The 23,555-nt window shown below is 45.0% G+C and overlaps 2 protein-coding genes across 4 annotated transcripts; both read right to left on the bottom strand.

The window, feature by feature from the left end:
* Nucleotides 1-993: 993 nt before the first annotated feature.
* Nucleotides 994-4,243, bottom strand: pigv (phosphatidylinositol glycan anchor biosynthesis, class V). Its single transcript, XM_050047763.1, has 3 exons — nt 3,852-4,243; nt 2,395-3,561; nt 994-2,305 (listed from the first exon to the last, which is right to left on the bottom strand). The coding sequence occupies exons 1-3, from the start codon at nt 3,918-3,920 to the stop codon at nt 2,018-2,020; spliced, it is 1,524 nt and encodes a 507-aa protein (XP_049903720.1). The 5' UTR covers nt 3,921-4,243; the 3' UTR covers nt 994-2,017.
* A 1,269-nt stretch (nt 4,244-5,512) lies between these two features.
* Nucleotides 5,513-22,892, bottom strand: arid1aa (AT rich interactive domain 1Aa (SWI-like)). Of its 3 annotated transcripts, none has more exons than XM_050047760.1 (20): nt 21,694-22,892; nt 18,957-19,175; nt 18,255-18,869; nt 18,035-18,130; nt 17,017-17,257; nt 15,591-15,680; nt 15,318-15,488; nt 14,379-14,712; nt 13,633-13,778; nt 13,454-13,539; nt 13,116-13,325; nt 12,811-13,015; nt 12,505-12,658; nt 12,183-12,352; nt 11,882-12,071; nt 10,991-11,116; nt 10,098-10,194; nt 9,053-9,896; nt 8,798-8,928; nt 5,513-8,695 (listed from the first exon to the last, which is right to left on the bottom strand). In XM_050047760.1, the coding sequence occupies exons 1-20, from the start codon at nt 22,612-22,614 to the stop codon at nt 6,803-6,805; spliced, it is 6,939 nt and encodes a 2,312-aa protein (XP_049903717.1). In that variant the 5' UTR covers nt 22,615-22,892; the 3' UTR covers nt 5,513-6,802. The 3 variants fall into 3 exon arrangements, with proteins under 3 accessions (XP_049903717.1, XP_049903718.1, XP_049903719.1); XM_050047761.1 differs by having other exon boundaries at nt 12,183-12,346; XM_050047762.1 differs by lacking the exon at nt 18,035-18,130.
* Between the last annotated feature and the right edge of the window lie 663 nt (nt 22,893-23,555).

Raw genomic sequence — 23,555 nt, 5'->3', positions numbered from 1 at the left:
GTATGCGCGGCGATGACTTGTAGATCAGTGGCAAACAGCAGCGGCTGCAGCATGATTAGCGTTATCTGTGTGGATTGGCAGAGGCGGCTCTGGTGCTGTGTCTCCCACATGGATTAATTAAATCCCACATAGAGAATATAGAAATGTATTGCACCAGGGCTGAACAATATAAAACCTTGCTGTTGTTTGTTTCTGTTGCTCAGGGCTGCAGTATTTTATAGATCCCCAATTAATGTGTGGTTATTTGTTTAATCTATATATCATCATCATCATCATCATCATCATCATCATCATCATCATTCAGAGCAGATCTGATACTTATTATTATTATTATTATTATTGTCATTGTTATTATTGAATGAATGAATGAATTAATGACTTAATTTTAGCAAAATAAAAGATAAAAACAAAACAAAGAAAACAGCAATCCTACTCAGTATTCATCTCCCATTTAAAAAGGAAATTGTCAACAACTATCCCAAACTTATTTACAACCATTAATATAGATAAATAAACAACAGTGGTATTATTATTATTAGTAGTATTAGTATTGTCAGTATTATTAGTATTGTTCAGGTCTAATGTGAAGAAATGAAGTTAAGGTTTTATCATATATAATAAACTATATGACATACGAGATGGATCAGGCAGAGGAGGTTCATCTCAGCTCCTGTCCACATATCAAAGCGTCCTTGGGCAAGACACGAGAACCAGTGGTGGTGGGGTAGTAGACAAAACATGATAAAGTATCGTCAATGGCAGTGATTCTCAACTCACAGCTCATGGGCCAAATGTGGGAGCCAGGTGGCACGCTGACCATTTTCTAATTCACAACGAAAATCAATGCTTCAAACTAAGATTTTTGTTGTAATTACTGGATGTAAATAAAGTGTCACAAAGCATGATATTTAAGGAAAAAAAGCCCAAGAATTTATTGGATCTTTTTAATTAATTATGGGCTCTTGATTCTTTACCATCTAGCCTATGGGCAATTGTTCTTTTCCACAATATTCATTTTATACAGGCCAAAGAACGTAATGTTAGAAACTGTGTTCAAATAGCCAAGGGTCTGGTTAAATTGTTATTTTTTGTTTGTTTTTTAGTAGGGGGTTAGGCGGGGAATTACATTGTTTTAATAGCATCCTCTGGTGGTTTTAAAGAAATGACTGCAAGCATATGTCTTTGCAAATTACAGTGCAGTACAATTAAGTAAACCACAAAGGAAGACACACACACACACAGTTTCCATACATACACATATGTTGTTTAGCTTTATCACATTTAGTTTAATATTAAATTCAAGGCTAAACTTGCCAGTGCAACTTCAGCAGCCAAAGTTATTTACATCGAAACACAATACAGCAGTTTTACATTAAATGCCTCAAGTAAAAGGATTTCCTTTACATGAAACTAGACTGAGGATCCTTTAACAGCAACAAAAGCTTCATTTTTTTTCATTCACATTCAAAAAAAATCCCAAACTATAACTTGGAATAACCCTTCCAAACATGCAGTGCAATATTAAATTAAGGAGAAAATCAAATGTTTTGCTTCAGCAAAACCGCAGCAAGAAATAAAAATATTTCCTTTTCAAGTAGAACCATAGTCTTTCCAATATTTACAACTGAACAGTGTTCGATACAGTTTCAGGAATATTGTACATTTGAGTTTGTTCTCAAACTGTTATAAACACATTTAACAGAGATGCTCAAATCAAATTTGTTGACTAATTACTATTGCATGAATAAACCAGCATAAAAAATGTAACCATGTCTGTAACTTGTATGTAGGACTGGGCCATATAATTGTGTTTTCCCTTTCTTTGCATTGGATTTATTCACCCAAATAAAATTAAATGATTTTATCTTTTTAATAAATGTAACATTGACAAAGTTTTGCAAAAATTGAATACTGATGATGTACTGTAAAACACTTGTGTTAATATGTTTTAAAGTAAGGTATATAGCCCAGTCCTACATGGAAATATTGCATTTAAAGTTCAGAGTAATGTCTTAAGTCATGTCCATGGCAAGAAGTTACAATGCAGGGCCAGGCCAAGCACCCAGTAAGACAGGAAGTATCCCAGGATGCTCTGTGTAGTCGGAGAACAGGCTTTAAAGTGTGGCAGCAGTGCAATGATGGGGTTTTGAGGTGTGTGCTTGCATCCGTTCCTGGAATGCGTCTGTAGCTGTACATTGGGATTTGATGTTTTCCTTCGATGAAGGAGTGGTTCATTAAGGAGGAGCAGGTGAGCACTTATCCAGAAGGGCACGGGAGACGAGGAGGCCATGAATCTGGTTAGGACCTAGAGATGCAGATTAAAATGGAGATTAGAGGAAATCAACAGTAAAGAGTAAGATGTTTCACAAGAACATGATTATGTCATTTACTTACCTGTACATGCATGCACAAGGTCCCAAACACCAAGAGCACTGTTGAATGTACAACATACACAAACACTCTGGGGTTGAACATTCCCGGTAAGGGTTTGTCAAGCCCTTTATTTGCACCTGTCTCCCAAAGTCCGAGTCTCAGACACAGTTCTGGATTGGCTTGGAAATATGCGTAAGCTGCCATTATGCCGAGGGTAGCCATAGGTAGAGCCAAAATGAAGTTTGGTATCTGCTTTAGCTCAAAGTAGCGGAGGAATCCCACATCCCAATAAACATCCTGGATATGAGAATACAGCAGGGGGAGAGGTCTCATGCACCAGAGGGGCGGTGGACCATTTTCATCTGGAACCCGGTAGCCCTTCAGTTCACCCAGAGAGAGAAGAGCAGGGGAGATGCGTTCTAAGGAGACAGACGGCGTGCAAAACGTCCTGTACCCATAGTACTGGAAAGCACAGAAGGGAAGGGCAATAATTGCAGTTCCCAAGAGGGAGGTGAGCAGGAGACGGATGATGGCCCAAATATAGTGGAAGACTTTACTGTGGCCTTTTGTCGTTGCTCGGTATACACGGATTTGGGAAATGGCGTGCAGTGATGGAAGATACAGTAGAAACCCTATGTTAACAAGTCCGTTAGATCGTGCTGCAGTGGCTATACTGAGAGCCAGGCAGGCTCGGAAGGTGAATCCTTTCTCCAGGAGGAACAGACCACCGAATGTGAGCGCAGCAAACAGGCTCTCTGAGTATGCAGCCGTCATAAAAACATTGGCGGGTGTGATGCAGTAGAGCAGGGTGGAGAGCAGAGCGAGACGTCTGTCCTGGAGAACTATCCTGCTGAGCGCATACAGGGCGACCACGCTCAACAAGAAGAGGGCACTGTTCCCCAGAGCAACAGCCACCAGCAGACGCCCACGCACACTCAGCCAGCTGCTCAGGGGCCACAGCAGCGTCTCTGCCAGGCCTCGCAGGATGACAGGGAAGAGGGGGAAGAAAGCAAAGTTGTGCTCATAGAGGTATCCTCTCTCAGCGATGAAGAGGAAATGCTCAGCATCCCAGTGAGAGAGGCCACCTAATAACCACTCCACTGCAGAGTCCAAGTACAGATGCTCCTCTGTCCGTGGGGGCCTGAACGCATCAGCATCATGGTCAGGGATGAGAGCATTTAAAACAGCCTGTGGAGAAATATTAAACAATATTAAAACACATCCTGCCATCATAAACACTTTTGCACTGCAAGGAAAGCACACACGCATGTAGTCACTGCTTGTGACCTACTTACCACATACAGTATGCATTCCCCTGAGCACTATTCATTAGCTACCACAAAGAAACATATAATTGCCAAGGTGACTTAAACATCAGGGGGAATGAGGGTTAATCACAAGTCTTGTAGCTAAGAGATGGGGAAGCTAGGTTAGCATATTGCCAACATTCACAACATCCAACTTGGCTAAAAACTTACCTGTAAAAACAGTGACAGACCCCTGGTGACTGTGGCGAACTCCAGAACTGCTCTGACATCCATAGTCATTGATGTGACGGAGAAAATCTGAAAGAGCCGGTTATGACAGGCCTGAGCATTGTCGCTGCTACGAGACAGTCACTGCTGACTTCGTCATATTTTCTATGAAGCATAGCTAGCTGGGGAAAGCTACTCGGCGAATGAGATTCCGGAAGTTGCGTAGTTTCATTGTTTTGACAAATTCAGGAGAATGTAAACATTAATTTTTATCAGAAAGCTAGCCGTCGTCACATAGCGTTTGATTTCAGGTGCAATCTTTGTCCTCATATCCGCATCCCGCAGCAGCTCTGCTTCGTTTCGAATGACACGTTTCACTTCCGGTGCAACACAGCTCCCTTCAAGATAAAAGTCCAAATGAGAGGAACCCAAGTGTAGTTTCACTGAATTATTTTTAATAGCATTAAAATATTATCAACGATAGTTTAGCTTTTATTGACTGAAGTTTAACGGCTTAACATCAGCTTTGATTTGACATAGTCACATCCTGTGTTTTGAGTCTTTTGGTCACGAGACGGCTGAAATATTTACTTCCGTCCAGCAGGCGGAGCTCCACACTATCTTTTTGAAAGGGGTTGATCAAGTGGCGCAAGTATGTTTATCTTCATTCAAAACGTGAGAACATCGTGTTTGCTCATCTTTTAGACTCTTAAATGTAATTTGCTTGATTTAATTCGTATTTTTACACATGCCTTTTTAAGATGTCTCTTGACGGTTGATTTAAAAGGGTGATTTTTTTGTGTTTCCATGATAACTGATTTATATTAAAATAAGCATGAGGTGTTTTTTACCCATTGTTTCTGTTTGGCCCCTGATTAAAAAATAGACTGAAATGTTTAACTTCAATAGCATTATGTATGCAAAAAAAGCATAAAGCTTTTTTTGCATACATATTTAATCGGTAGAGAGAGAACACCTATGCACAGTCCTTTAAGCTTTATGATATGTTCATAGGCAGATTATGTGACTATTGGCCCCTGGATACAGATTTGCAAAAGGCCCCACCACCCCTCATGCATAAGAGACATAGACTTAGTGGTGGTTTTGCCTCCTTTTTGTTGTTGCTCTGCATCTCTTTGTAGTTGTTGTTTACCTCGTTCTGTGGTTTCCTGTTTGTGGTAATTTTGTGTGGCTTAGTCAAGGGGTTTTTTTGTGTGTCTCTTTGAGGTAATTTTGTTTCTCCTTGTGGTTGTTTTGTTTCTCTTCCTGGGAAGTATGTGTTAATTTGTGTGACCTTCTGCAGGTTAAGACCAGGGGGGGCTTGACACTCTGGGCCCCGGGGCCTGTGCCCAAAAGGCCTGTTCAGTAATCCAACCATGGTCATGCAGTATATTAACATTAGTGGAGCAATTCAGCTGTACTTCTTCTCCTTACATGTCTGCAGTTAATTTGCTGAGCCATTTTAACAGTACTAGAGCTAATGCAAACAGTAATTTCCATGTCAACAGTTGTGTCTACTGAGTAGGACCATATTTCCTACAAGTTTCCTGCGGTGAAGACGAATTTCAGAAATTTTGTAACCCAATTTTACGTGAATTCATACACTAGTTTGAATTGTTTGTCCAGAAGAGGCCACTATTCCAGAAAAACAAAACCATCAAACAGCTTACGAAGATTTAATGTACATTTATTCTTACCACGTGGAACATATAGTATAAAGATTTCATACTGAATAAATGATATTCATTGAGCCAAAAAAGGGAAAGGGAGGAATTTACATGTTGTCTTAGCTACATAGTCTGAAATACAAATATGCAGAATCCATGACTGAAGAAAAATTGTCAAATGTGTACTTCATCTAGTTTATTTTTGTTGTACCAGGAGATAACAGGTTTGAGCCGTGTCTGCCGCACTACGGAGCTGTGGAGAGACCAGAGGTGTGGGTCTAATCAGCGGGGACTGGAGGTCACGGACCAAACTCACATGTCAGCCTCAATCCCTCACCAATAACAAGTGTGAGAATAGTGACACAGACAGAGACAGACACAGAGAAAGGAAGTGTAATGTACAACATTATATATACACCACAGCAAAGCTGTATTTGAAGTTGAAAACCAGTCCTAAGAGGTGATTTCTTTTCATAAGGGTATTCATACAATCAAGGGATAAGAGGAGGTAAGGGTGTTGTAGGTTCTTGATACTTTGGGGAAGAAAGCCATTTTCTGTTTAACACCAAACTAAAATGACCTCAAAACTCTAGAGGAGCTGCATCTTCTGCTTCTGTGTGAAACGTGTGTTACAGAATGCTTACACTCAAGAGCAGTACGGTACAGAAAATGTCCTACAATCTACTGCACACTGCACAGGCCTCCCCGGTGAAGGTGTCTATTGACAGCACTTAGTCTACTGTCGGGCTGACTGGTGAGAATCCAACTACAGCAACTATAACCAGTAGGCCACTTGTCAGTCTGCTTCACCTCTGAACGTCAACCAGTTACAGACTCATTGTGCCCTCGAGGGGAGAGCTACGGCACACTGTGTCTCCCAAACTCACTGTAAACGAGACAGCAACTTTGGTTACAGTTTTTGTTTTTCAGCTATTTATTTATTTATTCATTTATTTATCTTTGTTAAAAAGTACTTTTTCCCCAAGTGCAGAACAGTCTCCCAACTGTGGTGCTCTGCTCCGTGTCATCCAGTTGGCATTCATGTTGCAAGTAGTGTCACTTTGTGGGCATCTCTCTGGTTTGTAATCCACCACAGCTCTGTGATTACCCTCCTCGAGCAAGGACGGCCTGGGGAGGGCTCAGAGAACGGAGTCTGAAGGATTTTCATAAATTAAAGACTGTCACTTGAACTTTCCTTGCCCTGTTACACACACAAGCCAGGTTTCCAGGGAAGTGGGGATCGGGGATAAAACCCCCAGAAAGTGGAGCCACGGCTCCCTACAGCTGTCATGACTGGCCAATCAAAAAGAGTACATCACAGATAACATGAGAAACCAGCGAGTTCATTAGGGGGGACACTGAAAGGTCGAGGAGTCGGGACTCGTGTAGTGTGAACTCTGAGTGGTTCTCCTCCACCTTGGCTAAGGCGTGCAGAGCCCGGGCAGCTCGCCGCATCATGTCCGGGCTTGTGGGCTCGAAGTGCATCCCCTGTAGGTGTAGCAGAGAGCTCTGGCTCTGCTGAAGCTGTGTGGCAGCCAGACTATCCTCCAGGAAGCCCAGCAAGTTGCCCACGCTGCCTTTCTGAACAGCGATTGCTCGGGCCGCCACAGTATCACCCTGCGCCAGGTTGGCCAGTAGGACCACGGCCATCTCCCTGCACACCGCAACCTTCCTGTCTCCGATTAACCGCACCAGGTTCCCGTATAGCTTCTCCAACCGACTGAATGGTGGAGTGGCCAAGATGAGGTCCACATTGTTGTCTTGGATGCTTAGTTTGCTTAGCGTCTCCAGGACCAGTCTCTGAGGTGACAAAGCACTGTGGGGGCCGAGGGTGGGGAAAGGGTCCTGGGCCTCTGCTGATGGGCAGACAGCCCAGTGGAGAAGCCCATCCAACAGAGGCAAGCAGATGCTCTCAGGGTAGATGGAGAGGTCCAGTTGGCCTGAGATGTTCGCCAAAGTGACCAGTGTGTTCTCCCGCAGGAGCTCCAAGCAGTCCCACCACCATTCATCCCTCTGGCCCATTCCCTCGTCTGAATCCTCATCTTTCTCGTAGGTGAGCGGGGCCTGTTTGCGCTCTGGGTGCCTGTGGTGGAGCAGGATCAGGCGTCCCAGGAGCAGTAGCAGCCCTGGATGTTTGGACATCTCGTGGTCATTGCCTGGCACAAATGAAAGGCTGCGGACAATATTGGAGATACAAATGCAGCGGCGGGCTAAAGAATCCTGCCAGTTAGCCAGTGCAATGAGCGGCCCCTCGTCTTTACTGTGAGGCTCGTCCTCCAGGATGGTGGCAGTCTGCTGTGGCTGCTGGGTTAAAACACTGTCAGAGGGAGGAATGGGTCTATTATTCTCCTGGTGACTTTTACCAACTTTTTCAACTGTCTTTGTCTCAGAGTCTGTTTTCCTCTCCTCCTCACTGCTGAGCGAGGGGCTGGCCTTCTCTGAGACTTCTGCTTTCTCTGAGGAAGATGCGTCTTTTGGCCTTTCTTCTTCATCCTGATTCTTCCTTTTCTCTTCCTCGATTGGCAAACAGTTTTCCAGTAACACGTCTTCTGGGACTCGTCGCTTCAGCAAACTTGAGGGCACTGATATTCGTTCTCGTGGTTCCAAGAAGTCTTTGCGTGGTTCAAAGTGAGTCTGGATGTGTTCTGTCGAGTCTCCCCCTCCGGCGCTCCAATGAATTAACCCACTATCAAACTCTTGCACTTTGCCATGATTATTGGACTGGCCAGCCGCAAATGGGTCTTTCTTTCGTACCACCTTTAGAGGAAACTTGTCAAACTTGCTGGCCTGTTTGGGTCTCTCATGGGCAGCTAAGGATTGCGATGGGGCCGTCTGTTCAGATGAAGGACCCTTGCTCTTCCTCTCCTCATCTTCTGTCTTCTCATCTCGACCCCGAGACTCAGAGCACTGCTGTTGCTCCTCCTCCTCCTTAACACGAGCTGGCCCCTCCATTTCTGCTTCCTCCTCCTCTTCTTCTTCATCATCCTCTCCTTCCTCTTGTTCCATGTCCTCGGCCCGTGGCTCCTCCTCTTCTGTGCTGTCCCAGTCTCCTTTCAAGGCATCAGGATCAAGTAGTGTCCTCTGGCCAGGATCTCCCACCTCATACTCGCGAAGAATGCCGAAGATTTCAATGAGGCAGCGTCTGAAATACTCAACCACCAACTCCAGTAGGCCAGGCAACTAAAGGAAGAACATTGATAAAGAAAATAATTAGACATCATCATTCACTACGCATAGTACACCGTGATTAACCATCAGTAAAGGCTCAATGTCAAGTCTCACCGTGTTGAGATCAAAGGTGGAAATACTGTTGTCATCATAGAGGAGAATGTTGATGGTATCCAAGGCCCACGTACTCTCAGCCAATAAACCAGACTTTAATGACATCATGACTCTCCAGGCTTCTGGGGTTCCTGAGTGGTCAAGACAAAGAACACAATTGGTACCCTCAAAGCAACTTAAAACAACATGGCTGGACTAAGCAGCATTAGGCATAATAAAGGAGTTAAATATTTATGATCTTAACTTAAGTCATACCGATATCTTTCATGGTGAGTCTCCGACGTGGTTTTAGGACAGGATGGGAAGCTTCTATGGAGCCCGGGGGAAAAGGCATGTCTCGCCTTATAAGAGGCGACTGCACCGGAGGGGGCACTATGTGAGACGCAGGCACTGGAGGGCCAGCCTTCTGCATTTTCATTACTCCGTGCATATAGGGAGATTTACTAGGTGATGTCCTGCTATCCATGGGGCGGGGCATGGAGGCCGGGCTGGACACCTGTGGAATGTGGTTCTGCACACCCTGAGGGGGCTGGGGGTAGTTGGACTGTACTGAACGAGGCATAGGTTGGCCAGGTCCCGCTGGACCGTAAGGAGGCTGCCGCGGGCCCATCTGACCCCCCCACTGGCCATCGTGATTCATGCGCTGTTCTGATGACATCATCTCCTCTGAGCGGTTCATACCAGGGTAACCGGGTCCCTGGGGTGGGCCCCCAGGGCCACCCTGCCTGCTGGGGTAGTTCTGATAGTTCATGTCTCGCGGTCCCTGCCACATGCCTCCCTGAGGACCCTCAGGGCCTGACTGCATCATTTGAGGGGGCATGTTGGGCTGAGCGTTGGGCCCTGTCGCTCCCTGCATACGTTCACGACCAAAGGGAAAGGGGAACTGATTGCCTGGGCCGGGTGGACGGCGATCAGAGCCAGGGTAGGGTCCACTGCCGCTGTACTGATTGTACGACTCCTGCTGTCCTGAAGAGGGTGCAGAGGCACCTCCTTGCTGTTGCTGCTGCGGCGGTTGTTGTCCACCATGGAAAGGCCCACTGTACTCTGCCTCATGACGTTTCGATGGAGGATAACCCCCTTCCACAGGGCGCTTGTAACTCTACACATCAAAAAGGTTCAGAGAGACACAATTAATTCAAACTATTTCAACAGCAATGTAATCACATGGGTTCAAAACACAATTTCCTGCTGAAAACAAAATCTAATATATGACAGTAGCTCAGCTAAAGAGAAAACGATATAATGAACCAACACAATATATTGAGCAGTGAAGTTAGTGTGATGCAGATGGATCATTGACCTGTTGTTGTTGTGGGTACATTCCAGGCTGCTGATTTGGGTAGGAGCCTGTAGGGGGCGTTCCCTGTCCAGGATACTGATTACCATAGGAATCATGCCTGCAAACATTATGCCTCGTTAGTTTGATCATGAAAATATTATGCATCTCTAACACACTGGATGAAGTCATGGCCCGCTGTTACACATGTACAGTCACACACACACACAGCCAACAGTATGCTTTATAGTGATGAACCTGTCAAAAAAATATTCAGGGTTTCTTTTTTTCCAGCTTTACACTCAATTACATCATAATAAATCTCCATTATACCCATCTCAGTTTAAACAGTTTCATTATTTTGTCCTCAATCTCTAATATTATCATTAAATATAAAGGCTAAATGTAATTGCTTAATATAAATAACCAACTCTTTTTGCTAATTGTACAGCTTACTAGTTGGTAAATCATATCGGCATCCAGACAATGTAAATGGGATTCACACATCTGAAACTGAAAGTGCATTTCAAACCAATATAACTGTGCTTACATCACCACACCCACATACAACGAGCCCAAACCAAAGAGCTGTGAAGGTTAAGTAAGATTTGAAGTAAATATTTTATCCATGAAGGATGGCAACAAAATTCTAGTATTAATAAATGTTAATGTTAATTTGTCAGGATAATAAATATCGAGATAATGTGAAATTACATTGCCTCTAACTACACAGGATAAGATAGGATGTCTTGTAACAATACTGACAAACCGTCATACATTTCAAGCATTCATGAAACCTTCTATTACATCAGGACTCATAAAACTAATACATTTGTTTTATATAAAGAACAAACAGCTTTCACTGACAGTAGCTTTAAACCGATCAAGCTTGGCAAATAAGAGCTGTGTGAACTGACCGTGGCTGCTGTGGTGGGAAGCGATTTGGCGAATACATCCCTGTGTCGGCGTTGGCAGGCATCATAGGGTTTGGCTGAGGAGCACCGGATCCCATGTTGCCCTCTGGGCCCATTCCTTGCTCCGATCTGGGAAAACCACAACAATACACATTTGTTTGTTTGACCATATTCTGCTACACACAGACATACAAATTATGCTCGAGCTCATTAAGAAAAAACCCCCAAAAGGATTCAAAAGGTTACGATGACACCATCAACATGAATACTTAGGTTGCAATTTAATATCACCTGCTAGCCAACAGTCATTGTTTAATTTTTTTTATCTGGCTATTGCCTGTCAGGTACAACTCGGCAATCGGTCATTTTGCAGCTTATTAATTCTGTTGATTTATTGTTCAGAGCAGCACAAATCCAGTGCGTGAGCCTTCTTCTATCACACAGGTAACATATCAGTAACTATTACAGCATTACAAATGAAATGATGATGAATAAATTAACAACACAGAGTAAATTTGACTCCCTCGATGGGCAGAGACGTGACAGCGACATGACACATGCACCACAGTCCAACCTCATCTGATCTTATCTAAAATTGCAGCGTTTTTTCACATGTGTTTGACTGAATTTGAAGATTATATTTGCTTCTGGTTTCCATAACAAAATCATGTCACTCCCTGGGAGTACATCATCAGCTCAAAGCATGTGTAAGAAACCAGACGACTGCCATGTTATTCTTGAAATCGAATCACTAAAAACAAATCAGCCTTACTGATTCTTTTCCTGACCTGCAGGGGAGCTTTAAGATGTGATTGATCATAAAAATAGCTGCTGGTTGTAATCAGCAGTGTTCAGTGACCTTGAAAATGGCTTCTTCTGTTCAATGATTCTTACCTCCTGTCGTAACCTGGTCCATAGGGATACTGCTGTCTGGGCCCCATTGGCATCGTGCCCATGGCCCCGGGCGGTCCTCTGTTGAACGGAGGCTGTTGCTGTTGCGGCTGCTGTTGTGGCGGTTGCTGCTGCTGTTGGTCACCCACCCCGCTGTTCGGGCCCTGGTTAGCGGGCAGAAACTGCTCCCCAACTGGAAATGCATTCAGAATTACAGCCCATTAAGAACGGATTGACTGAACGGGCAATTAAGCGAGCGATTTAGTTTCTAGGATAACATGATCCATTCAGCTTGCTTGCCCACCTTTCCGCATGTTACCAAAGGGGTCCTTGTTGGGTTCGTAGGTGCCCATGCGCCCTTGCATGTCTGGTGTGTTCATGCCAGACTGATAGGCAGAGTTGGGCGTCATGTTCTTCCTGGGGAAAGCGGGGTCACTTCCTTCAGAGAAGGGGTCCTGCAGGTTAACACTGCTCCTACAAAGAAGCAGGGGTGAGGGGGAGGAGAGATGAGGGGATACGTGGGAGAGACGGAAACGGAGACAGAAAGAAAGAAATTAGTTTCTCTCAATAAAATGTCTTTTAGAAGCTAGAAATGGTAGAAATAAGAGGTGTTTAATGTGAGTCACCTGGACCCGGGTGGCATGGGGGGCATCTGGGTATGAGGAGTGGAGGCTGGGGTGGGAGGTTTTAGGTCTCCACCCTCAGCCATTGAGCTGCTGGTGGACTGGGGTGTCTGAGGACCCTGCAGAGAGCCTGACCCAGCTGTAGAGCAGAGGGACGCTTCAGTTCCAAGTAGGGGAGAAGAAGACAGATAGGGGTACTTTAATGACACTCAATCACAGCAAGTTATGTATTTCTGTTTAAATTAATGAATTGAAAACTGAATTGAAACACATGTTCAGTTAAAACGAAGGCAGAAGTGCAGCTCTAACCTGGAGAGGGTGGCTGGACCTTAGCAGCTTGGTTCTTTTTGTTGTCTGTAAAAATCTCCGGAGGGGGGTCTTCACCACGCTCAATTTTGCACTCGAAGGCATACAGACACTGGATGTACTGTTTCTTCAGCGAGCTGGCAGCACTGCTGGATGTACCCACATTCAGGGAAGTGGCCAGATCACGCCATTTCTTATTCTTACTCACCTGGGAGACACACAAGATATATTTAGAATAAAGACTGCAATAGCTGGTGCGCAATAAATCTATTTTAGGTGTTATTATTGCTTATAAATGCCGCACTAACTTGTGTCATGCCTCCGATCTCTTTGACTGACATATACAGCCGGAAGAGGTCGAGGGGTTTGCGTCCCACAGCAGGCAGGTTGGTCATGCCCATGGCTTTCTCCTCCATGAACGCCAAAAAACGGTCCACCCACATCTTCCTGTCCGGCTCTGGTCCCAACTCATACAGACGTGTTATCTTCTCATTGGTTGTGGTGGAGGAGTTGGGCTTCTGTTTTATGCAAGAGAAATGAGAAACCAGTTTCAAAACGGATACACCAACAGCAGACATTTCATATGTTCAAACTTTCAAACATTTTTTAAAATTACTGATGTTACAACATATAGTAGACAGGTTACCTTAGCTTTGGGCTCTGGCTTGGGCGTTACACTCCCATCTACTTTGTTATTCATCTTATTGTTCACCTCTGGACTGGGGGCCATACCTGCACACAGTGATAGGGATTGGAATCAGTTGTGAATGGCCACATTATTAAAAAGAGAGTAACTCTAGATGTGGCTGTGTTTGTAGGACTTACCACTTGAGTTATTGGCCATGTTTGGCCCCATAGGATAAGGTGATCCACCTTGAGTGTTCATCATTCCAGGCATGTTGTTCATGGGAGGGCCATAGGGTGGGCCGGAGCCCATCATGCCTGGAGACATGTTGGGGTAACCAGGCATCCTGGACGGAGGAGAAAACAAATGAGCATCTGGTACTGACATAAGTGTGGTATCCAGGGTGTCTACAAATATAAGACGGTTAAATTTAACATTTTCAAGATATTTTTAACACAATTTAAGACAGATTTTTGGGCAATCTCTCTAATCTCTTTCTTTTTTAAAGCCTTGCTAAAGCCAGGTGAATTAAATGATAAGTGGTATATATGTGGTTCTGTGCAGAGGTAGGTTTTGTGTAGGACCATGGTTATTAATGAGTTAAGTTAGTCTTCATTTTGCCAACAGGTAAGTGCAAGTAAAAAGTAAAAAGACAGTGTTAGGTTCAATGGTAGTTTTTAAAGATCTGTAACATTATAAGACCTTAACTCATTTTGACAAAGAAAAGATGGCTAAATGAAATTAGATAATGTCGGTGACAATTAAGAGCTCACAAATTTAAATTTAAGACTATTTAATGACTTGTCAGGTCTAATATTTATAAAAGTGAATTTAAGACTTTTTAATGACCTGCAGACACCCTGGGTCTCTGATATTTAAGCATGTGAGAAGTCAGAGGTCCTGTGTGGGGCAAATAAAGGTCGGCACTTGAGGATCATAAACCAACCTGTTGTGCATTGAGTTGGTGGCGGGGTGCTGCATGGCTGCAGGGTCCTGGGGCTTTCTGTTCATGCCTGGAGGAGGACACATTCCTGAGCCTACCTGGGGTGGCATGTTGCCCATGTTAGGCGGCATGTTTGGACCCATGTTGGGGCCCATATTTGGACCCATATTGGGGCCATAGGGACGTGCACCCATTTGATTAGGAGGCATCCTTCCTGGGGGCATGCCAGCATATGGCGGCCCCCCACCCTGCCCTGCCATGGAGTTCATTGGGCCCATGCCCGGCCCGGTGTAGTTTGCGTTGGGCATATTGCCATAGCCGGGTTGTCGAGGATAACCTATGGATGACATTATAGCAATAAATGATCACGTTAAGTCACTTGGCTGTAACTGTATAGTGGTGAGGGAAAAAAATTCACAGCACTAACCAGAAGTTCATTTGTGTTCAACATTAAAGTTGGATTGTTGTAACTATGACAGAGTCTTTTCCCTAAGAGCTGTGTGAGGCAGACTTTTTCCCTACAGTGTGCTAGCAGAGAGAGCTATGCACCCTGAGCAACAAGCCTTCGTCACAGTCTCAGCTCTACTGACAGGAGGCTCTGCTACGTCAGCTGACTCTCTGCTTCACAGCTATAAATAGCTGCAACAGAGTCAGAGGGAGGGACTAACGATAGCATGGTATTCCTATGAGGCAGGGGAGATATATTCCATAGGTTTGTCTAATGGGAAATGCACATGATAAAACTTCATGAATAGACAGTAAAATAAGTGGAAAACTTCAAGAAATCAAAACATATGCCTTAAAACCTCCCGGTCTAGAAGCCATTTCACAATTTATCTTTTCACAAACAAAACTTATCTTTTCACAGAATAGAATTTCAAAACTAGATGAATCACTCACTTCAAGTAAAACCATGACAAAGACAATTTTAAAGGCACACACCTTGGGGGCCATATTGTCCTCCCTGCTGTCCATAGCCGCCCATGGAGTTGTTCTGCTGATATGGGCCCATCCCGGGGTGCATCTGTCCCCCTGAGGACTGGCGCGGCGACAGTGCAGAAGCTGACTGAGGGGAGCCATAGGGGGGCATCTGAGGGTTTCTCTGCATAAACCCTGAAAGAGGGCAAGTAAGGGAGACAGTGCTCAGACTCAGACGCTACAGCAAGTACTACTGGCATGGTAGTTTCTTTGAATACTTAAGTGTCTGCAGCATACCTCTGTCCTGGGCCATTGGAGACTGGCTCATTGCAGGGTGTAGACTCCCATCTGACTGCACACTTGATGGTCTGGGAGGCATCTGGGTCCCTAAATAAAAATATTTAAGTCGAGTTAGTGTGAGCTCAAAAAGGTACAATATAAGCACTGAGTTACAAGCCATTTTGGTTATAATATAGCTATGATGGTTACTCACAATAAGGACAAGACTGATTTTTAATATTAAGCATTTAACCAAACTGAAACCAGAATATGTTTCTTAAGAATGTGTATCCAGTTAGCTCCTTGCCAAGTACCAAATTCTGAGTAGGAAGTTAAGCAGAATTTCTCTTTTCTAAATATGTATTTGGCTCCATTTTGTCAGTGGACAAACATGTTTTTCTGCCCAACATGAAAGGATGTTACAATTTCAACCCTTTGCAAGATGCCATTTTAAAAAATTCATTTGCGCCAACAAGCAAACCATGGAATTAACCCAAATATGATCCAAAAGGATAAAAAACAATGACTGTCCAGCTTACTTCATGGTCAATGGTAAAAGTCCTCCATTAATACATGGATGACCCATGCATTTCAACGGGTGCTTTTCAGACTACCTATACCCTGGACTCCTGCATTAAGTAAGCTGGACAGTCATTGTTTTTATCCTTATTTGACTGCTTGCTCTATCCTTACAAAGAGCCTGATTTTTTTTCCTATCATCATCATCGCCTTGTTTCTTGACCCACTGCAGCTCTCACCATTTCTTCTTCAACACAAATATGGTTTTGGTTAGTATTTGGCTCAGTTGTTTGGTCAGACTTTTCTTAAACAAGTCCAAGTTGTTAACCTCCCGCCATTTTCAAAGCCATATTAAACATCTTTATTACTGCCGGACCCATTAGCTCAATCCTTACGAATGCATGTTTTGTGAATAAACACTGTCCAACAAACAGAATGTTAATATTTTTAAGTGTAGCTGAGACCTCGAGGTGATAGAGGATACCAAATATCTCAGGCTGAGTTTTGAAGAAAACTGTGAATAGAGAACGTCTTTAATGTTACCAATGGCTGTAGGGTGAGGCAGCCATAAAAGCAGAGCTTTATATAGAGATTATAGCTTCAGTGAAGTTTAAAAAAAGAAGATGGAGAATGATGTCATCACAGTTTGTGGAACTGTTTTTTCAAGGTTTGAAACTACTGAAGGGGGAATTCTACATCAGAAAATTACAATCGATTATAATAGTATAGTTTAGCTCTTGTTAGTGTTCTCAATAAAATATGTCGACCAAATACAATACTTTAATAACTGGATCTAAGTTTAGGCAAAATCAACACATAAATTTGTAACAACCTTAAACACAAGTCATTTGGTGCCTAGATCACAAATGTTAGAATTATGCTACTGATCATATGTCTCATTTAAATGTGTGAGGGATCAGCCCACCTGGCATGTTGGCGGGTGACAGCGGTCCTGTGCGGGGTGTGCTGGCGCTGGCAGGTGAGCCAGCTGGCGAGGGTGAAGGCCCACGGATGCCTGGCAGGTGGGGAGACGTGTGAGGAGAAAAGGGTGACTGAGCCTGGTTACTCTGCTCACCCTGGCTGCTCGACACACCTGACGTGCTCACGCCGGGACTCAGGGCACCCTCTGTACCTGTAGGCAGGTCATCGATGGACCCTGACAGGTCCTAAAAAAAAAAAACACATGCAGAAAAAGGGAAAAGCAGAAGTAGAGTCAACAAACATGGTTTATTAAAGAAAAGGGACAATTTATGGCTTCAGAAGATTCAGATTAAGTGCATTTTGACACACATTATTTTTTTTTTCAAAACGTTTTATAGCACTGCATTGTGTATTTCACACACAGGCTGTAGTATTAACATGTTGCAATTCCTTCTCTGTTGTTTAGACACGAGTGGCACACATACAAATACTACACACACACAGACCCAGAGGCCTTTGTCCTTATTTATCTTTTTCAAAGAAAAAATGAGAGCGCATTAGTGCCGGGGTTGTCATGGTTACCAAGGTTTGTAGGATGCGAGCTGAGTCAGCATATAGCAGCAGCCCTGCCATGTGATTTCAATACACAAACAAACTCTCTTGCATTCGTCTTAGATTTATCCATCTACACGGCTCCTTTTCCATACGGCTGACCCTCAACAACCACTAACATGCAGCAGCACACAAAGTCTTAAATCATCGAGTGACAGAAAGCACAGCAGCCACAACACAAACACGCAGCAAAATGGAAGCTTTTAAGAAATAGTTCCCTGGCATTTTAAGGGGAATTTTAAATGTAATGCACCTCATACTGGCATAGAAATAATCTAATTAATATGTCCTGTGTAATAAAAACTACAAGACACGAAGAGTGACTAGCCATGTTACATGAGGGTGAAAAAGCAAAAACACAATTTGAAGAGGATTTTTATGTTCCAGCAGTGATATAACAAGCAACTAACCGGAAGGCTGGAGGGGCGGCCTTGACTGTCCTCTGGGCCAGATTTAGGCTGAGTGGATGGAGGGGCATTGGACTGAAATGAGTCCTGGGATACCTCCTAAAACACATCAGAACACGTGCCTAAGTATACTGCCAGAATTACAGGAAAGCATGCATGTGAACACACACGCGGAGAAAGATAATTAAGTATGATGAATATGATCCCAGACCGGGGGTCGTACCTGCTGTTGTGGAGGAGGAAAGCGCTGATAAGGTTGTGCTTGCTGCTGCTGTTGCTGCTGCTGCTGCTGAGGGTTCTGCGGGTACGCTGCAGGCTGGCCCTGTGGGTGTTGGCTGTGTCCCGGTGGCTGCTGTGGAGGCTGGGACTGTGCCTGCTGTTGTTGAGAGGGGGGCTGCTGAGGCCCTGGTGTGGATCCTGGGTAGCTGGACTGTCCCTGTGATCCGGGGGGTTCCTGGGAACTTGGCTGCTGCGGGGCCTGGCTGGGAGGACCCTGCTGCTGAGCGTAGAGAGACTGGCCAGACTGTGGGGCTGAGGTTTGGGAATACGGGGGCTGAGACTGTGGGGGCCCTTGGGATGGGCCTGGCAGTGGCCCCTGGGACTGTGGGGGCATGTGGGGCTGCTGATAGGGTTGTCCTCCCTGGGTGTGTGGAGCAGAAGATGGTGGAGGGTGGGACTGTCCTGGGTAAGGTGTCTGGCCACCCGGTTGTCCTGGCGGGGGCTGGGGGTAAGGGGTTTGCTGCTGGCTTGGGTGAGGAGCCTGGCCGGGCTGGCCGTAATATGGTGCCTGGCCCTGAGAGCCATAGCCTCCTGGTCCCTGCTGTCCGTAAGATCCCATCTGCAAAGAATACACAAACATATGAGACTTCAAACTCACTGAAAAAACACTGACAGTGATCAAATTAAGTTTAATCATGTGAAATACCTGTGGACCATACGGCATGCTACCCATGCCTCCAGGGGTTCGTCCTTGCATTCCCACTGAGAATCGCTGAGGACCTGGAGGGCCATAACCCTGGCCAGGGTAACCAGGCCCCTGTTGTGGACCTGTGGGAGGCCCCTGCTGTGACTGCTGACTGTATGGACTGCCTGCTCCATATGGTTGACCTCTCATTTTTCCCATTGGGTCCATAGGACCAGGTGGCTGGACATGGTGAGAAAACACATTAAGTCAACAACCATACAGCATAGGGGCAACCTAAGCAGCTAATGCTTCAACTACATGCAGACCTCCTCGTTCTTATAAAACTTAATTATGTCATTACAGTCTGATCATAAAATATGTGGCTGCAGTGTGTAACTATCGCGGGGACTAGAAGTGTAAAAACAAACTCCAGTGAATGAGGAAATTGTGTTTTTTTTCCCCCACCTTATTTCCCACGGTCATTACCCTGATTTTTTTTCACCTCACTTTGCCATAGTTTCGGAAGTCAAGAGAGCTATATATATCTACTTTCAAATGGAGGGCAGTCTGCCCAATCTTAAACATATCCCAGCTGTGCTCCTGTTTTGAGCCTGGTCCAAGTAGCTTTTTTTTCCCCCAGAGAAAGCAGTTTGGCTCTGGATGAATGACACCAGGAATGAACGAGGCACTTTCACAACAGCAGGAGAGGGTGAAAATGCACAGCAGCATACCCTGTCTATAACCCAAAAGGTAGCATAGACATTCGCACTCAGGTAAAAACTAGGTGTTACTAAATCATCAATGTTGTCGGCGTAGTGTTGTACTCTGTTAGTGCCTTACATTTAGGATCCAATTATTCCCTAGCCCCTACCAAAATCACTTTGCACTTAAAATGTTGGGTATTTTAAGATGATTTCAACAAGAGAACATCTACTTGAAACTGAAAGTATTCCCTTGCATTACATCGAGTGAATTCCCACATGTGCACTTTGCTGAGAACAGCATCCTCCGCTAACAACAGCCCTTAACAAATAGTATGCAAAAAGCCTTACATGACATTTTGCAGATCCAAGATAATGAAGTGAAATAAATAAGAGCAGCACATGGCTAATCTGCATAAGACAGAGAGGAAACTCCCTTGGCCAGTGAAAGATGGTGGACTGCCTTCTGATTGGCTTGGGGGGAGGATTGGGGGGAAATTCTTTGCAGTCACACAGTCAAACTTGTGTGGCATGCCAGACACAGCGGAAACACACACACGCACGCACAGGCAGAGGTCATATTTGCCTTTTGCTTCTGTGAAACAAGTTATAGTGTGTAACAAAGATGGTTGTCAGTCTGTAATTTGTTTATCTGGGGACCATCAAAGATAACAAATATGGTGGTATGTAAATTGATAACAAGAAAGCCAATTATTTATAACAACAAAACAGCATGTGTTGTCTTTAGGCATTATGTTGTATACATTAAACGTCTGTAGTAATGCTGTTGTGTGGTTTTTATTTGGGTTTCATACAAACAAATACTATCATGTGCAATGGTGCAGCGTGTGCTTGACATGTAAGGCATCACGCTACAAAGTTTGTGATAGGACTGGTTCTAGTGGGACTATTAAAGCCATGCTGCATCCATGCAAGAACAAACAGTTAATACTTGAGGTTTTTTTTCCTCATTTGGGGATGTTTGCCAAGAAGTAAAATTAAAAATAAAATGAAACCACACATCATCCATGCCCCAGTTTCTCCAACACTAGGCTACATGATTTGCTGAAAGTGAAAAAGTGGTGCAGAGAAGAGGAGTGAAACAGCAGTACCTCTGGTGACCCTGTGATGAATTAAATGCTGTGTGCTCTTATCAGCAACTGTTGCCTTGCATCACATGTAATTAGAAATGGCCATGAGCAGCGGATGAGGAGCCAATCAGATTTCAGCTAGCATGTCAACCAAAGACCAACTATCTCCTGGCTTTGACAGCAGGATTTTACCTCCACAATTCAAATCCCAGTGCAAACTGCAATCTGCAGGCTGCAGTCACTCACTCATAGGGGCTGAGCTCACTGTTTACAGGCAACATGCATGGGGAGCCCAGCAGCTTTACAGCACATGGGAAGTCTTTTAATGTATTTAAGATTTAAACGCAATGATTTACATCCTTCCCTGACATCTCACGGGGTATTTAAGTGATTTAAAGTGAACATACACGAGCCATTTAACTAACCGTGAGAGGCTGATTCGGCATGCAACACATTCCTTCCGTCGTAGCCACAAAATTACAGCCTATCGGGCAGGAAAACGATTTAAACGTGACTGTGTAAGCAACAAACTAATATGAGTGTGAACATGTTACCCCTAACATACCCGTGTAACATAAACACATGGATAACACGGTAGATTCAGAGTATAATACGCCTAAAGAAGCTAACAGACAAAAAATGAGCCGTTGCTCCTCGGTGAGTATTTTCGTCCCTTTTCAAAGTCGGGCCTTCTTGGCTCCCTGAACGTCCTTACATCGTTTCAACAACTTATATCTGCTTCAAGCGGCACCCCTTCACTGCTACATACCTTCATCGATATATTAAAACAACAATTATTTAACGGTCTGGTGTAAAGGAAAAAAACACACACGAGAGGCAGCCATTTTAGAGTCTTTGCGAACTAGTAGCAGACAATGGCTGGCCTGCTACGTTGTGAACTAGCTAGGAGGAGGGAAGGAGACGTGCTAAAGCCCACATCATGTTCCTGTAATAATGTGACTTTACCTGGTTTCTAACTAGCGGCTGCCCGGCACTTCCCGGGCTCATAGGCGACGGGTGATGGCTTCTTTGTTGCCAACCCGGATTGCTCCCTCCATACAGACCGCTACTGCCCATGTCTGCTGGTCCCTTACTAGCTCCTTCTTGGCTACTGTAGTCATTAGACGGGTAGTTTGGATATCCCCGCGTGGAGCTGGGGGAGGTTAGGAGCTTGTTGAGTGTCGGTGTGGATGTAGGTTGAGGGTTTCCAATGTTATATCTCTGGTTACTGTAAGATCCAGCCATCGCCGTGGGTCCTCCCGCTGGTGGCTGCTGCTTAACGTTAGCTGGCTGCCCCCCAGCTGTCGGCGCCTGGGTACTGCGAGGGGAGTTCATGGCGTATGCTTGGCCGGGATAGGGAGTCCTGTTCGGGAATGGGTTGTAATTGTTAAACTGGTGGTTGGAAAAGCCATGCTCGTGTGAATTAGGTTGATACGGGTCCATCATGTTGCTCGACTGCACGACCGGACCCGCAGCAGCTGCCATGCCAGGGCTTTGTTGTCCGCCATGTTGATGAAAAGGGGCCCGACCGTAGTGCTGACTGTATCCGTACGAAGGTGGGGGAAACGCGGTGCCGTGGTGATGCACCATGCCGGGGTGGTTATTTCCCTCCGGTCCGACAGAGTCATTCTGGTTATTATTGTTAGCCCTGGGCGGGTTCCCATTCCCGTTCTTCATCTCAGGTTCCCCTCCTCCCCCTGCATTTCCACCGTCGGCCCCGTCCTGCAGATCCCCCCGGCCCGGCGATCCGCTGTCCAAGCCCGGCTGCTTTTTGTCTGACTGCTTCTCCCCCGGTACCGACTCCTCCTTGGGGTCTCGATCCGGCTTTTTGAGTTCGGAAGGCGGGCTAGTGTTAAGAGTGGCGGCGCTGGCGACCTGAGCGGCCATGATATACCCCCCCACCCCACCTCTCTCTCACTCTCTCGGCGAGTCAGTCACAATCAAAAGCTAGCATTGAATATAAATAATTGTTTATAACCATTTATCCTTGAGCCGATTCATTCCCACCCCTCACACCGGACCGAATCCGGCTGCCATCCCGGTTCCGGTTCCGTAAATGGGTTAGAAATATGATGGAGGCTCCATACAATGCGTAAAAAAGCGACAGAAATTGTTGTGGGAGTTGTGTTACTGAGCCCGGGTAGAGGCAGGGAGCAAACCCAACCAACACGAGGCTCCGCTAGATACAGCCATTTTACTGAGCCGCACGGATGGCTGCAAGACACGGACTGGATCCGCTCCACTGCGGATTGAACTTTTTTTTCCCCTCTTACAACCACATTGTCTTCCCCCCATAGGTGGAATATTTTCTCCACATGAAGAGAGACTAATGTTCACACAACTCAACAACGTTGTGTTGCCAACATATAAAAAACTATGTGCTTTAAACCAACTGCCCAGGAGGCTGTGCATGACAAAATTATTAACATACATGCTAAATATCATGAGTGATCAGTGCAGGGGGAACTAATTTATTCATGACATATATATGATTTTTCAAGTGCATGATGTGGATGCCACAGATGCAAGCGTGGAGATGTGTGCTGCACACACTGCAGGGTATTAAATGAAACGAGTTCATTTACCCAGGCTTGCAAACACACACACTTATAAGTCTGACTTGAAATTATATACATATCTAGCTCAGTGATCTGCCTTCCCACACTGTAGTTAATCCCCACTAGTGTTTCTGACTGGTATTTAGGCAAGCAAAGGCAACACACACAGGTTTTTCCAGAGTAGAAGGAGGAAGCCTTGCAGCAAACGAGACTACCAATGCACATTCCCTCTTATTCCCTCCCCTGCCTGCCTGCCTGCCTGCTCTGCTC

The sequence above is a fragment of the Epinephelus moara genome, chromosome 6 (genome assembly GCF_006386435.1).
Source record: "Epinephelus moara isolate mb chromosome 6, YSFRI_EMoa_1.0, whole genome shotgun sequence".
NCBI lineage: Eukaryota > Metazoa > Chordata > Actinopteri > Perciformes > Serranidae > Epinephelus > Epinephelus moara.
The sequence above is the reverse complement of the archived record's forward strand: the minus strand, read 5'-3'. Positions and strand labels throughout refer to the sequence as shown.

Excerpts from the sequence above, each read along its gene's own strand:
- pigv (XM_050047763.1), bottom strand. The coding sequence starts at position 3,920 with ATGACTATGGATGTCAGAGCAGTTCTGGAGTTCGCCACAGTCACCAGG. Across the intron at positions 3,562-3,851 it reads GTCTGTCACTGTTTTTACAG|GCTGTTTTAAATGCTCTCAT; the intron begins GTAAGTTTTTAG and ends ATTTCTCCACAG. Across the intron at positions 2,306-2,394 it reads CCTTGTGCATGCATGTACAG|GTCCTAACCAGATTCATGGC; the intron begins GTAAGTAAATGA and ends CTGCATCTCTAG.
- arid1aa (XM_050047760.1), bottom strand. The coding sequence starts at position 22,614 with ATGGCCGCTCAGGTCGCCAGCGCCGCCACTCTTAACACTAGCCCGCCT. Across the intron at positions 13,779-14,378 it reads ACCAACTCAATGCACAACAG|GATGCCTGGTTACCCCAACA; the intron begins GTTGGTTTATGA and ends TCCTCCGTCCAG. Across the intron at positions 13,326-13,453 it reads AGCCAGAGCCCAAAGCTAAG|AAGCCCAACTCCTCCACCAC; the intron begins GTAACCTGTCTA and ends TGCATAAAACAG.